General features: G+C 44.1%; 1 protein-coding gene across 2 annotated transcripts in view; it reads right to left on the bottom strand.

Moving 5' to 3' along the window:
* The window catches only part of SAMHD1 (SAM and HD domain containing deoxynucleoside triphosphate triphosphohydrolase 1), a 112,333-nt gene extending 100,286 nt beyond the window's left edge, over positions 1–12,047 (bottom strand). The window contains exons 1-3 of one of the 2 annotated variants that reach the window (XM_068127999.2): positions 11,749–12,047; positions 5,548–5,605; positions 4,141–4,174 (exon numbers count right to left, since the gene is read on the bottom strand). In XM_068127999.2, coding sequence (XP_067984100.2) covers positions 4,141–4,174; positions 5,548–5,605; positions 11,749–11,827 — 171 coding nt within the window. In that variant the 5' untranslated portion in view covers positions 11,828–12,047. The remainder of the gene's footprint in view (positions 1–4,140; positions 4,175–5,547; positions 5,606–11,748) is intronic. The other variant, XM_068128000.2, reaches the window with a different exon arrangement.
* Positions 12,048–13,877: the final 1,830 nt, after the last annotated feature.

Below are 13,877 nucleotides of genomic sequence, written 5' to 3'. Positions count from 1 at the left end.
CAAATACAATTACTTTATCAAACCACCCCCCAAAAAACCCTTCCGATTGCATTGCACAAAATAATCGTTACCTCTGCAACCAAAGGTGGACGTGGTTATGTTTTCACCCCTGTCTCTTTGTCTGTGAACGGGATAGTTCAGAGTTGTGGACAGATTCAGACGAAATTTTGTGGAAATGTTTGGTATGTGTCACGGACGAAATTTTTAGATTTTGGTGAAGATCCGGATCCGGATCGGGACAAGAATTTTAAAAAGTGATTCTTCACCATTGAGAGATAGGGCCAAAAATAATATATAGCAGCACATCGCAAAAGGTTAGCGATAGATTCCGACGAAACTTGGTGGACAGATTGGGAGTGTGACAAGGACGAATCGATTCTATTTTGGTGAATGTCTGAGTCCAGATCCGGATTTTGAAGTGATTCTTCACCATTGAGTGACAGAGCTAAAACTGATATTTAACATGACATCTCAAACTAGAGCAATGCGACTGTCGCCAATATGCCTCCACGTAGTCCCTGCCCATGGCAATGGGTAGATGCCCTCATTCACTGTCCTAAAAATAAACAAGTTTTGGTTTAAAATCCTTCAGCTGTTTTGAAGTATCACATTTTTACCACAGGACAGGTTTCACATCGATCGGTGAAGCATTTTTGTAGAAGGGACTTTTTAAATATTGGCTTTCAAGCTAATATGGCTGCCAATCACGTGACATACGACATCAAAAATGTACACTTTGCATATTTATGGGAAGGGGATCACACTTGTGAAGTTTCGTGTTGATTGAATAAGGTTAATTTTTCTATCCAAAATGGCTGCCAAACCACGTGACCTACGACGTCATCATTTTCAAACTATATGCAACAATGGTGTTATATGACATTTGTAAAATTTCACATCAATTGGGTAAGCGGTTTCAGATATAATTATTTTATATTTTTCTTCAATCCAATATGGCTGCCAAACCACGTGACCAAAGATGTCATAAATATAATATTTCAATACAAATGGGTCATAGATCATATGAATGCAATTTCAGATTTTTAGGATAAGGCATTCGATTAAAACATTTATTGCTAGTATGCCACTTCATTGATGACATAATTATCATGCTTTTGTTCCCCATTGGGAGTACTTGACAATGTGACAAGTTTTTAAAAAATTCCATTCAGTGGTTTCTGAGAAATGTTTTTTAATTATTTGAGTTTAATCAAAGCTGGCTGCCATACCACGTGACCTACACTACCGGTCAAAAGTTTTAGAACACCTCAATTTTTCCAGTTTTTATTGAAATTTACGCAGTTTAATGTCTCAATGTACTCTGAAATTAAGCATAGAACAAATAAACAATTGGAGATGAAAAAGAAATCATAGAATCATTTTGTTTAACAAAATTTAATTTACATTTTTGACTCGGCAAAGCAGCCACATTTTGCAGATATAACCGCTGAACACACTCGTGGCATTCATGGCCGGATGCCCTTCCTGACGCCAACTCGTGGCATTCTTTCTACAATGGAAATCAAATATTGTTCGGGAAGTTCTTCCCAACACTGTTGCAGAAGTTCCCACAAATGTGTTGCACTTGTAGGTTGCTTTGCTTTCACCATTCTGTCCAATTCAACCCAAACCAGCTTGACGGGGTTTAAGTCTGGAGACTGTGCTGGCCATTCCATGATTTGAAGCCCACCGTCTTGTTCTTTTCCTCAAATGTAGTTTTGACATAGCCTGGAGGTGTGTTTAGGGTCATTATCTTGCTGTAGGATGAACCCCTGACCAACGAGGCGTATACCAGAGGGTATTGCATGGCGCTGCAAAATGCTGTGGTAGCCCTTTTGGTTCAGGGTGCCAGTCACTCTGTGCAGTCGCCGACTCTGGATCCAGCAAAAGAGCCCCAGACCATCACGCTTCCTCCTCCATGTTTGACAGTTGTTGTCACTAAGGAACCATCCTTTCGCCTACTCGACAGCGTACAAAAACCGTGCGTGATGAACTAAAGATTTCAAATTTTGATTAATCGGTCCATAAGACCTTCTTCCAGTCTTCAGTAGTCCACTGGCGGACTACTTCAGTAGTCCACTTCATGGCCCAGGGAAGCCTCTTTTCCTTATTTTGCCATCTTAGCAATGGCTTTCTTACTGCCACTCGACCTGTCAAACCTGCAGCTCGAAGTCTTCTCTTCACAGTTGAAACTGAGACATACTTACTTCGACCAGTGTTAAGCTGTGCTTGAAGCTGTTGTCCTGTGAGCCGCCTATCACGCAAGCTGTTGACTCTCAGAAACTTATCTTCTGATTCTGTTGTGGCTTTGGGTCTGCCAGACCTCTTCCTGTCAGAGTTTCCTCCGGTTTCCAATATACTACTTCCTGCAGTGCAATATTGTCCAAATAATACTTCAGAGTATAATAATAGTCTGGTGTAATAATAGTCTTTTCCAATACTGCTTTTATACAGACAAGGGGTTTGTAATCAAGTAATCAGCAGAGGTTGGGACACCTGTAGGAATTTTTTGCATCAACTTTCAAGGCTTAATTTACTTACATTGCTGCAGAACAGCAGTAAGTTGTTAACCCATTACTTGTTCCCTGAATAAGGCCTTTTTTTACAATATAACTGTGCAATTTACATTATTTTCCGGTTTTTGCTAACCTAAACTTTTTTTTTGAACCTCGAGCAGTTTACTGCTTACCTTTGTACCATTTCAGGTTATTCACTGGACATTAAACTGCGCAAATTTCAATAAAAACTGGAAAAATTGAGGTGTTCTAAAACTTTTGACTGGTCGTGTATGACATCACAATCATCATAAAACATTCTGCATGGGTGTCACTCCTATCCTCTACGTTTCGTCTCAATCGGACATGTGGTTGGTGAGAAAAACGCGGTTTAGCCCGAACGGACTGACAACCCAAAAACATAATGCCTCCGGCCACCTTTGGGGGAGGAGGCATAAAAAGTTACTGGCGGGTTCAGATGAAACGTGGTGGATAGGTTGGGTGTGTGACAAAGACAAATCGATTTTGGTGAAGATCCGAATACGGATCCGAGATTTTTATTTTTATTTCAAGTGATTCTTCACCACTGAGTGGTGGGGCCAAAAACGCTATACAACACGATATTTCAAGTTGCGGCCGGATTTTGATAAAACTTGGTTGACGAGTTCATTATGTGAAAAGAACAAGGCGATTCGATTTTGGTTCAAGTCAAAATCCGGATCCAGCCTATCAGTGGGATACAAAACAAACTGTTTAGCCTGGCGGAGGTATGCGCTCTACCGAGTGCTATTCTAGTTTTGTCTGCTTCATCCTGATCCGATCACTGTACGAGCTCTTTCACGAGCCTAGAGTTTGTATACAAAAAAATAATAACTAGAAAAAGTAATCAGAGATTGTCGACCCTCGCCAGGACGTGTTTTCAAAGTTTTTTAAAGCTTTTGTGTTAAAAGAAATATGGCGGTCGACCACGTGACCGATGACGTCGTCTTTTTTTCTCCACCATTTTATCCCTAAATTAGGCTCAACAAATTTCATCTTGATCGGATGAAGTTTTGTACTTGTCGAATTATGACGTCCTAATGGAGGGACCTATGACAATCATTAACATGTTATTCCACATGGAGAGTTGTTTACAATGAGCCATGTCTCAATATTTTCTATGCAGCGCTTTCGGAGATATAGAGGTGCAATTTTTTTTCGGTTTTTCCAAGATGGCGCCCATACCACGTGACCTATAACGTCATAATTATCAGTAAAAATTATACAGATGGAGTTGCACATATGGTGAAAATTTCCTGTCAATTGGACCAACGGTTGCAGAGAAAATCATATTTATTCTGTGTGGACAGACAGACAGACAGATTCAAATGCAATACCCTCTTCCTCTGCGGAGGGTAATAAATAAACATGAAGATGTACAGAAAGGTTATCCCAGAGGCTGCGATGACTGCACGCATGAGCAACAAATAAGCTTTGAATTAATAACGAGTATGAAATTTGGAATATCCAGCATTTCCTCCATTGTTCCCTTTGAGATTATTTGTAATTACATTGTACTAAAATAATAAAACCAAACGGATTCACGAGTTTAACACACAAAACCAACTGTAGTAATGATAAATTAAAAAAACAAGATCAGACATACCTTGGGCTGATTCAACAAATCTGTGTCTTGAATTCTGCAAGCAGAGAGGAATATCGTGTTAATCAATTTGTTACATTGCTTGGAGAAGCGATCTGCACCCCTCCCCTCCCCTCCTCTCCTCTCCTCTCCTCTCCTCTTCTCTTCTCCTCTCCTACCCCCTCTTCTCCTACACTCCCCCCTCTTCTCCTACACCCCCCCCCTTCTCCTACACCCCCCCTCTTCTCCTACACCCCCCTCTTCTCCTACACCCCCCCTTCTCCTACACCCCCCCTCTTCTCCTACACCCCCCCTTCTCCTACACCCCCCCCTTCTCCTACACCCCCCTTCTCCTACACCCCCCCCTCTTCTCCTACACCCCCCCCTCTTCTCCTACACCCCCCCTCTTCTCCTACACCCCCCCCTCTTCTCCTACACCCCCCCCTCTTCTCCTACACTCCCCCCCTTCTCCTACACCCCCCCCTCTTCTCCTACACCCCCCCCTCTTCTCCTACACCCCCCTCTTCTCCTACACGCCCCCCCTCTTCTCCTACACCCCCCCCCCTCTTCTCCTACACTCCCCTCCTCTTCTCCTACACTCCCCTCCTCTTCTCCTACACCCCCCCTCTTCTCCTACACTCCCCCCTCTTCTCCTACACCCCCACCCTTCTCCTACACCCCCCCCCCCTCTTCTCCTACCCCCCTCTTCTCCTACCTCCTCTTCTCCTACCTCCTCTTCTCTCACCCCCTCCTTCACAATAATTCAGGCTGGATGTAAACACTTGGAACTTCTTCTTCAAAACTACACACAATTTCGATGAAACTTGAACACAACCTTCATCACACTTTATGTCGTCGATTTCTTCTTCCCAGGTGGTCAAGGTTTCCATCAATCAAAAGGTCGTGACCGTAATATGGACATACTCCTCACGGTCGCGTGTCCATTTGGAGCAGAGTCAAACCCAATGATCTTTTGCACCCTGATCTAGATATTCATCCTGACTGCTTCTGTGGTCCCGAATTTGAGAGCTGCTTCAGACTGAGGGCCGTTCACACAGTGACGGGTCATGGCGAGTGGTCTTTGGCACACGCACCATGTTTTCTAAAGCAGGTTAACATATGGGCTCCCTTAATCATTCATCTTGCCAGCATGGGTGGCCCTGATGGTATTGCGAACGAAGTGACAACACTGCCAGCACACGTCCTGGAGTCAATGGAACAAGCAAACTACAGCACCTACTACAGTAAAACAAAGTAAAGCAAACTACAGTAAGGCAAATCACCATTGTGGTAGCAGACACTTGCTCCTCCTAGAGTCCGACACAATACTTGTCCTGAGCATTGAGTAATGAGAAGCAAGTAAAAAAGTGCGCAAAATTGAAAAACTTCAAAATTTGTTTGGATTTGTTTAAACGCTCAGTTTGCACATACGTCTCATCATTGTCATTCCTCTCCTCGTCGGTTGTTAGTTGGTCCGAGTTGGCCGCTTCTGGAAAACAAAAACAAGAGTCCAGGAGAGCTCCACTTTTCGAACGGATAAGTTATTAGTGGCTGTTGTATCAAAGGATTTATCGCACTACCACCCCTCCACAACCCTCACCCCTCCACAACCCTCACCCCTCCACAACCCCCACCCCTCCACAACCCCCACCCCTCCACAACCCCCACCCCTCCACAACCCCCACCCTTCCACAACCCTCACCCCTCCACAACCCTCACCCCTCCACAACCCTCACCCCTCCACCCCTCCACAACCCCCAACCCTCCACAACCCCCACCCCTCCACAACCCCCACCCCTCCACAATCCCCACCCCTCCACAACCCCCACCCCTCCACAACCCCCACCCCTCCACAACCCCCACCCCTCCACAACCCCCACCCCTCCACAACCCCCACCCCTCCACAACCCTCACCCCTCCACAACCCTCACCCCTGCACAACCCTCACCCCTCCACAATCCCCACCCCTCCACAATCCCCACCCCTCCACAACCCCAACCCCTCCACAACCCTCACCCCTCACCCCTCCACCCCTCCACAACCCCCACCCCTCCACAACCCCCACCCCTCCACAACCCCCACCCCTCCACAATCCCCACCCCTCCACAACCCCCACCCCTCCACAACCCCCAACCCTCCACAAACCCCACCCTACCCACCCCTCAAACCCCTCCACAACCCCCACCCCTCCACAACCCCCACCCCTCCACAACCCTCACCCCTCCACAACCCTCACCCCACCACAACCCCCACCCCTCCACCTCTCTCCAAACCCCACCCTACCCACCCCTCAAACCCCCACCCCCCAAATCCCCTCCCCCTCAAAATCCATCTCGCAATGGCCCCATCACCATCTCTCAAACACTTAAAAATAAAAATAACTTGGATCCAGATCTTCACCAAAATCTAATCACCTTGTACTTGTCCACCATATTTTGGCCGAATCCGGCCATAACTTTTTATGATATCCTGCTCACAGACAAACAGACAATACTGATGTGTGTGTGTGTGTGTGTGTGTGTGTGTGTGTGTGTGTGTGTGTGTGTGTGTGTGTGTGTGTGTGTGTGTGTGTGTGTGTGTGTGTGTGTGTGTGTGTGTGTGTGCAGTTTGAGACCTGATAGGTCTCCATTCCATCTCCTGACACCCACCCACATGTGGAGATAAAAGCCAACAGGAACTTGCGTGTGCGTGCGTACACACACACACACACACACACACACACACACACACACACACACACACACACACACACACACACACACACACACACACACACACAATTATGGTTTATACACGCACACACATACAAACTGTATGAACACAATTATAATACAGTATACACATATGTGTATATGTGTATACTGTATAGTGTTTTTTTTGTTTTTTTTATGTATTCTTATGTAAATATTTGTTTTTTTGTTTTTTTTTATACAGTATACACATATACATATTGTTGCGGAGATGAGGACTGTATTTTTTTGATTGTGTGCTGTATTATTATTATTATTGTTTATTCTGCGCCCCCCTACCTCCGGAGCTGTGTAAAGGTGAAAGGGCATCCCATAATTAGTCCACAAGCATACACGTCAGCCAAATAATAGAATACCCCTGTTTGATAGTTATATCTTATTCTGTGTTTTAGGGTAAGGCTGTGTCTCCCATTAATTGAAGTACTCCATTGCACCAGTGAAAGAGAATAGATCCCCTTTCATTCCCATCCCCAAAATCTCCTTTCCTTTCACATCCCCTCTCGTGATTGCCAACCCTCGATTGCCAATTACCTCCCCTCCAAAACCACCATTGAACGTGTGCTCGAGTCGGGGAAGAAAGGCGTGCCCGCCCGTCGTCATCAAGGGCGGAGCGAGAGGGTCGCGTGACCAACCAGGGCCGAGGTGAGCACACCGATGGGCGTGTCCTGAAGGCCGGCGGCTTGATCGCTGGAGGCGCTATAAAAGGCGCGCACGCAAGAAGCAAGAGAGGGGGTCGTGAGTTGGTCGTGAGTGGAGGGTCAGTCAGTGGTTGCGTTGGTTGCGGTAAGAAGTCGGTGGTGAGAAGTGGTGGCGTTGAGTGGTCAGTGGTTGCGTTGGTTGCGTTGAGTTGTCGGTGGTGAGGAGACACCAGGGCCAAGAGAGAGAAGGTTCAAGGGCCATTACCAGCAGTTGCGCCAGAGACGGCAGACGCGCCCTGAGCTGAGCCAGAGAAGCAGCTTTGGCTCCACAAGCAGCGTTGACTCCACCAGGCAGCTTCAACCCGTTACCCCGCGGGGACCAGATAGCGGTGGCATCGGTGGCCGTCGAGGTCCAGCCGACGTCCCGTGCGGGATCAAGCCCGAACCATCTGCCCCAGCTGAACCTTCCCATTCCTCCTTCCAACATTCATTCCATTCCATCCTTCTTGTGTACGTGAGTTTGTTCTGTTTGTTCTGTCCTGGGTTAATTAAGCTTGTATAAGTTAATAATTGCACTGTGTCTCTGATTCTTCTGTATATTATTTTATTATCTTTCCTTCTCCTTGGTTACTTTGAGCATGTAAATAGTAGGAATAAATTTAGTAGTATTTCCAACCTTTTTGTCTTCTTCTTCTTCTTCTTCTTCTTCACTTCCGTGTCGCCTTTGTCTTTTCCCTATTGAATAGCTGCGGTGCGATCCGGCCAACGTTTGGGTGGAATCGGGTTCTAATCGGGGAATAACTGTTCGGTCGCGGTTGGACCATCCGCTCGGCCCATCATACCATCTAAACCGCGATCAGTAACAATATTATACACATATTGTATTGTATACACAATGAATGAATGAATGATCGTTTTAAGGCCATTTTCTCCGCTAGAGCGGGGGTTAGCCTTGCAGGCCCCATGACAATCATGGTTCCCTGTTTGAGGCAATGTTTTTATGGCCGGATGCCCTTCCTGACGCCAACCCTTGGTCACGCTCTCATGATGCGCAGGGATACGGTGCACCTATTCTAATTCGGGGTACACACCGGGATCATTCATCCCAGCAAGCTGGTACTCAATTTGCCGACCTCGGAAGGATGACAGGCTGAGTCAACCCCCCTGGCGTTAATTCAGCGATCGACTGGGATTCGAACCCAGGATCCTGGGATCCCAAGCCGGGATCCACACATATATGAATCCACATCCACACATGTATATACACATATATATGAATCCACATCCACATGTATACACACATATATGAATCCACATCCACACATGTATATACACATTTATGAATCCACATCCACACATGTATACACACATATATTAATCCACATCCACACATGTATACACACATATATTAATCCACATCCACACATGTATACACACATATATTAATCCACATCCACACATGTATACACACATATATTAATCCACATCCACACATGTATACACACATATATTAATCCACATCCACACATGTATACACATATATTAATCCACATCCACACGTATACACACATATATTAATCCACATCCACACATGTATACACACATATATTAATCCACATCCACACATGTATACACACATATATTAATCCACATCCACACATGTATACACACATATATTAATGCACATCCACACATGTATACACACATATATTAATGCACATCCACACATGCATACACACATATATTAATGCACATCCACACATGTATACACACATATATTAATGCACATCCACACATGTATACACACATATATTAATGCACATCCACACATGTATACACACATATATTAATGCACATCCACACATGCATACACACATATATTAATCCACATCCACACATGCATACACACATATATTAATCCACATCCACACATGTATACACACATATATTAATGCACATCCACACATATATTAATCCACATCCACACATGTATTCACACATATATTAATCCACATCCACACATGTATACACACATATATTAATGCACATCCACACATGTATACACACATATATTAATGCACATCCACACATGTATACACACATATATTAATGCACATCCACACATGTATACACACATATATTAATCCACATCCACACATGTATACACACATATATTAATGCACATCCACACATGTATACACACATATATTAATCCACATCCACACATGTATACACACATATATTAATGCACATCCACACATGTATACACACATATATTAATGCACATCCACACATGTATACACACATATATTAATCCACATCCACACATGTATACACACATATATTAATGCACATCCACACATGTATACACACATATATTAATGCACATCCACACATGCATACACACATATATTAATCCACATCCACACATGCATACACACATATATTAATCCACATCCACACATGTATACACACATATATTAATGCACATCCACACATATATTAATCCACATCCACACATGTATACACACATATATTAATGCACATCCACACATGTATACACACATATATTAATGCACATCCACACATGTATACACACATATATTAATGCACATCCACACATGTATACACACATATATTAATGCACATCCACACATGTATACACACATATATTAATGCACATCCACACATGCATACACACATATATTAATGCACATCCACACATATATTAATCCACATCCACACATGCATACACACATATATTAATGCACATCCACACATGCATACACACATATATTAATGCACATCCACACATGTATACACACATATATTAATGCACATCCACACATGTATACACACATATATTAATCCACATCCACACATGTATACACACATATATTAATGCACATCCACACATGTATACACACATATATTAATGCACATCCACACATGTATACACACATATATTAATGCACATCCACACATGTATACACACATATATTAATCCACATCCACACATGTATACACACATATATTAATTTTATGTTGTATACACACGTTATTATTATTATTCGTTATACACACATGTATATAATGTACTGTATACACAAAAATTATGCATGACATGTTGTACACACAATATTGTGCGTGATATATTTCACTGTCACTATATAATAGAAGTTCTGTCACTCAAGGTTTTGGGTCTCACTATCTGCAATGATCTTTCTTGGGAAAACCACATTTCCAAGCTGTCCTCCAAAGCCAGTCGCCGACTGGGCATCCTCCATCGTGCGATGTCCTTCCTCGGCACACCTGAGCTCCTCACCACATACAAGGCTTTCATCCGTAGCTCAATGGAATACTGTTCTCCCCTATGGGCTGGTGCTCCTGCCTCACACCTAGCTCGTCTTCACGCTGTTGAAACCAAAGGTTTCAGAATCATTGGAATCTCCCGCGATGAAGCTAACTCCGAGGGCCTCTCACTCACTCACCGCAGGCAGGTTGGTGGTCTTTCCGTCTTCTACCGACTCCTCTCCGGCCTTGCCCCCCCAGCTCTCTCTGGGCTCTGTCCCCCAAATATTCCTGCAGGTCGCACAAGATCTGCCTGCAACCCTCTTATGGTTAAACTGCCAAAATCAAGACTCTCTGCTCACCTTCACTCCTTCATTCCTCTTTTCTCCCGCCTCTGGAACAAACTCCCTCAATCTATTCAATCCCACTCCTCCCTCCAGATCTTTAAAACAGCTGTTCACCACCATCTCTTATCTTCCCCCATCCAAAACCTTGATCTTTTCTACCCCCGCTAATTTCACCCCAGATCCACTTTTTTGAGGTGCCGACTTCTTTCCTGGAAGTCCTTGGTGTCCTTGCGTTTTATACCTATCCTGCCTCCCCCCAGGCCCTCTCCCTCCCACACATCTCCCGATGTCCCTGCTCTCAAATGTTGTGTTTGTGTGCTTCCTCCCCTTCTCTCCCATCTTGTCGACCGCTCCCCTTTTTATATACTTTGTTTGATAAATGTTAGCTCTTTCACGAGCCTCGACTCTGTATACAATTTAAATTTTTAAAAAACACACACACACACACACACACACACACACACACACACACACACACACACACACACACACACACACACACACACACACACACTGGATCTACTGTCATTCAGCTGCAGAAAGGCATCAAAGGTGTGTGTGTGTGCGTCGGCAATGTCCTGTTACCGAGGAACTGCATGAACTAACCTGTATCATTCCGCTGGACCGAGGAACCTCGTGCAGGAGTCCTGGTGTCCAAACGGGTCCTCTTCGCCGGCGGAGCCATTAAATAATAAAGTACGAGGTGCACGAAACAAAATAAAGTACGCGGGGCACGGGAAGGACGACAAACACTTGGATTACAGGAACACCGGCCGAATCCCCGACTCCAGGATTATGGAGACGAAGGTTGATAGTTGATGCTTCTCTGTAAATTCGAGCAGCCGGTTTGGTCGCATCGCGCACACCATTCTCTTTGCGAACACGAGGAGGCGGAGACTGCGGATGTGACGTTATGCGTGACGTCACTTATATAATTAAAGAAAAAAAAACAGATCAAGAAACAGTTCCGTTCGCGGAACGACAAATTATTCCGTTTTCTAGTTTTGTTAAAACTGAGATCCCAAACAACATGCAATAATATAATATATAATAATGATGTTATTTATGGGATCACACAATACAGGTGCTTATTCCCGGAATTGCAAACACTGTTTGAAACAGCGAGCCGAGGACTCCTCGCCGTTCGATTGGCGACCAAGTCGGCACAGAGTGCAGCAGATAAGCTCTCATACAGCGGATAAGCTCTCATATAGCGGATAAGCTCTCATAGTACAGCGGATAAGCTCTCATAGTACAGCGGATAAGCTCTCATAGTACAGCGGATAAGCTCTCATAGTACAGCGGATAAGCTCTCATATAGCGGATAAGCTCTCATATAGTGGATAAGCTCTCATATAGCGGATAAGCTCTCATATAGCGGATAAGCTCTCATATAGCGGATAAGCTCTCATAGTACAGCGGATAAGCTCTCATAGTACAGCGGATAAGCTCTCATAGTACAGCGGATAAGCTCTCATAGTACAGCGGATAAGCTCTCATATAGCGGATAAGCTCTCATATAGCGGATAAGCTCTCATATAGCGGATAAGCTCTCATATAGCGGATAAGCTCTCATAGTACAGCGGATAAGCTCTCATAGTACAGCGGATAAGCTCTCATATAGCGGATAAGCTCTCATATAGCGGATAAGCTCTCATATAGCGGATAAGCTCTCATATAGCGGATAAGCTCTCATAGTACAGCGGATAAGCTCTCATAGTACAGCGGATAAGCTCTCATAGTACAGCGGATAAGCTCTCATAGTACAGCGGATAAGCTCTCATATAGCGGATAAGCTCTCATATAGCGGATAAGCTCTCATATAGCGGATAAGCTCTCATATAGCGGATAAGCTCTCATAGTACAGCGGATAAGCTCTCATAGTACAGCGGATAAGCTCTCATATAGCGGATAAGCTCTCATATAGCGGATAAGCTCTCATATAGCGGATAAGCTCTCATAGTACAGCGGATAAGCTCTCATAGTACAGCGGATAAGCTCTCATATAGCGGATAAGCTCTCATATAGCGGATAAGCTCTCATAGTACAGCGGATAAGCTCTCATAGTACAGCGGATAAGCTCTCATATAGCGGATAAGCTCTCATAGTACAGCGGATAAGCTCTTATATAGCGGATGAGCTCTCATATAGCGGATAAGCTCTCATAGTACAGCGGATAAGCTCTCATATTTTAACAAATTGTGCATTTTTTGAGAAAAGCATGAAATTTCTAACATAGTTAGTATATACCATAAGGTTTATTTTCAGATGTGGAGGGAAGTCAGATTTGACCTCTGAGGACCGTGAGAGGTCAAATCCAAAATGGCCGCCAGTCCACCGGGTCTAATGTTCAAACGCGCTTATCGGTGTCATTTCCAGCTAAATTGGGGATGCCCATTCATTTGGTGATACTTTTGAGATCGCCAGAACTCAGGGACATGCATTTAGGTCACGGTCAAGGTCAAATTACGTTAAATATCTATTTTTATGATACTGCAGTTGGAACTGCTATTGGAAAAAGTTCATTTGAACTTTTAAAACTTAATTTTTTTCAGGTACAGGGATAGGTACAGAACACCCAAAGACCAGAAATGATGAAAAAAAAGTGTTTACACTGCAAGGAATGATGCAATAACCTCTGAAAAAATAACTGTAGTTAACCAAGTATGTCCACCAAAGCTTACATTAAATCAAGTGCATCGATGAAAATTGGTAATGATCTACATCTAACAGTC

This window comes from Myxine glutinosa, chromosome 9 (genome assembly GCF_964187855.1).
Source record: "Myxine glutinosa chromosome 9, kmMyxGlut1.1, whole genome shotgun sequence".
NCBI classification, from domain to species: Eukaryota; Metazoa; Chordata; class Myxini; order Myxiniformes; family Myxinidae; genus Myxine; species Myxine glutinosa.
This window is presented reverse-complemented; position numbering and strand designations above follow the sequence as displayed.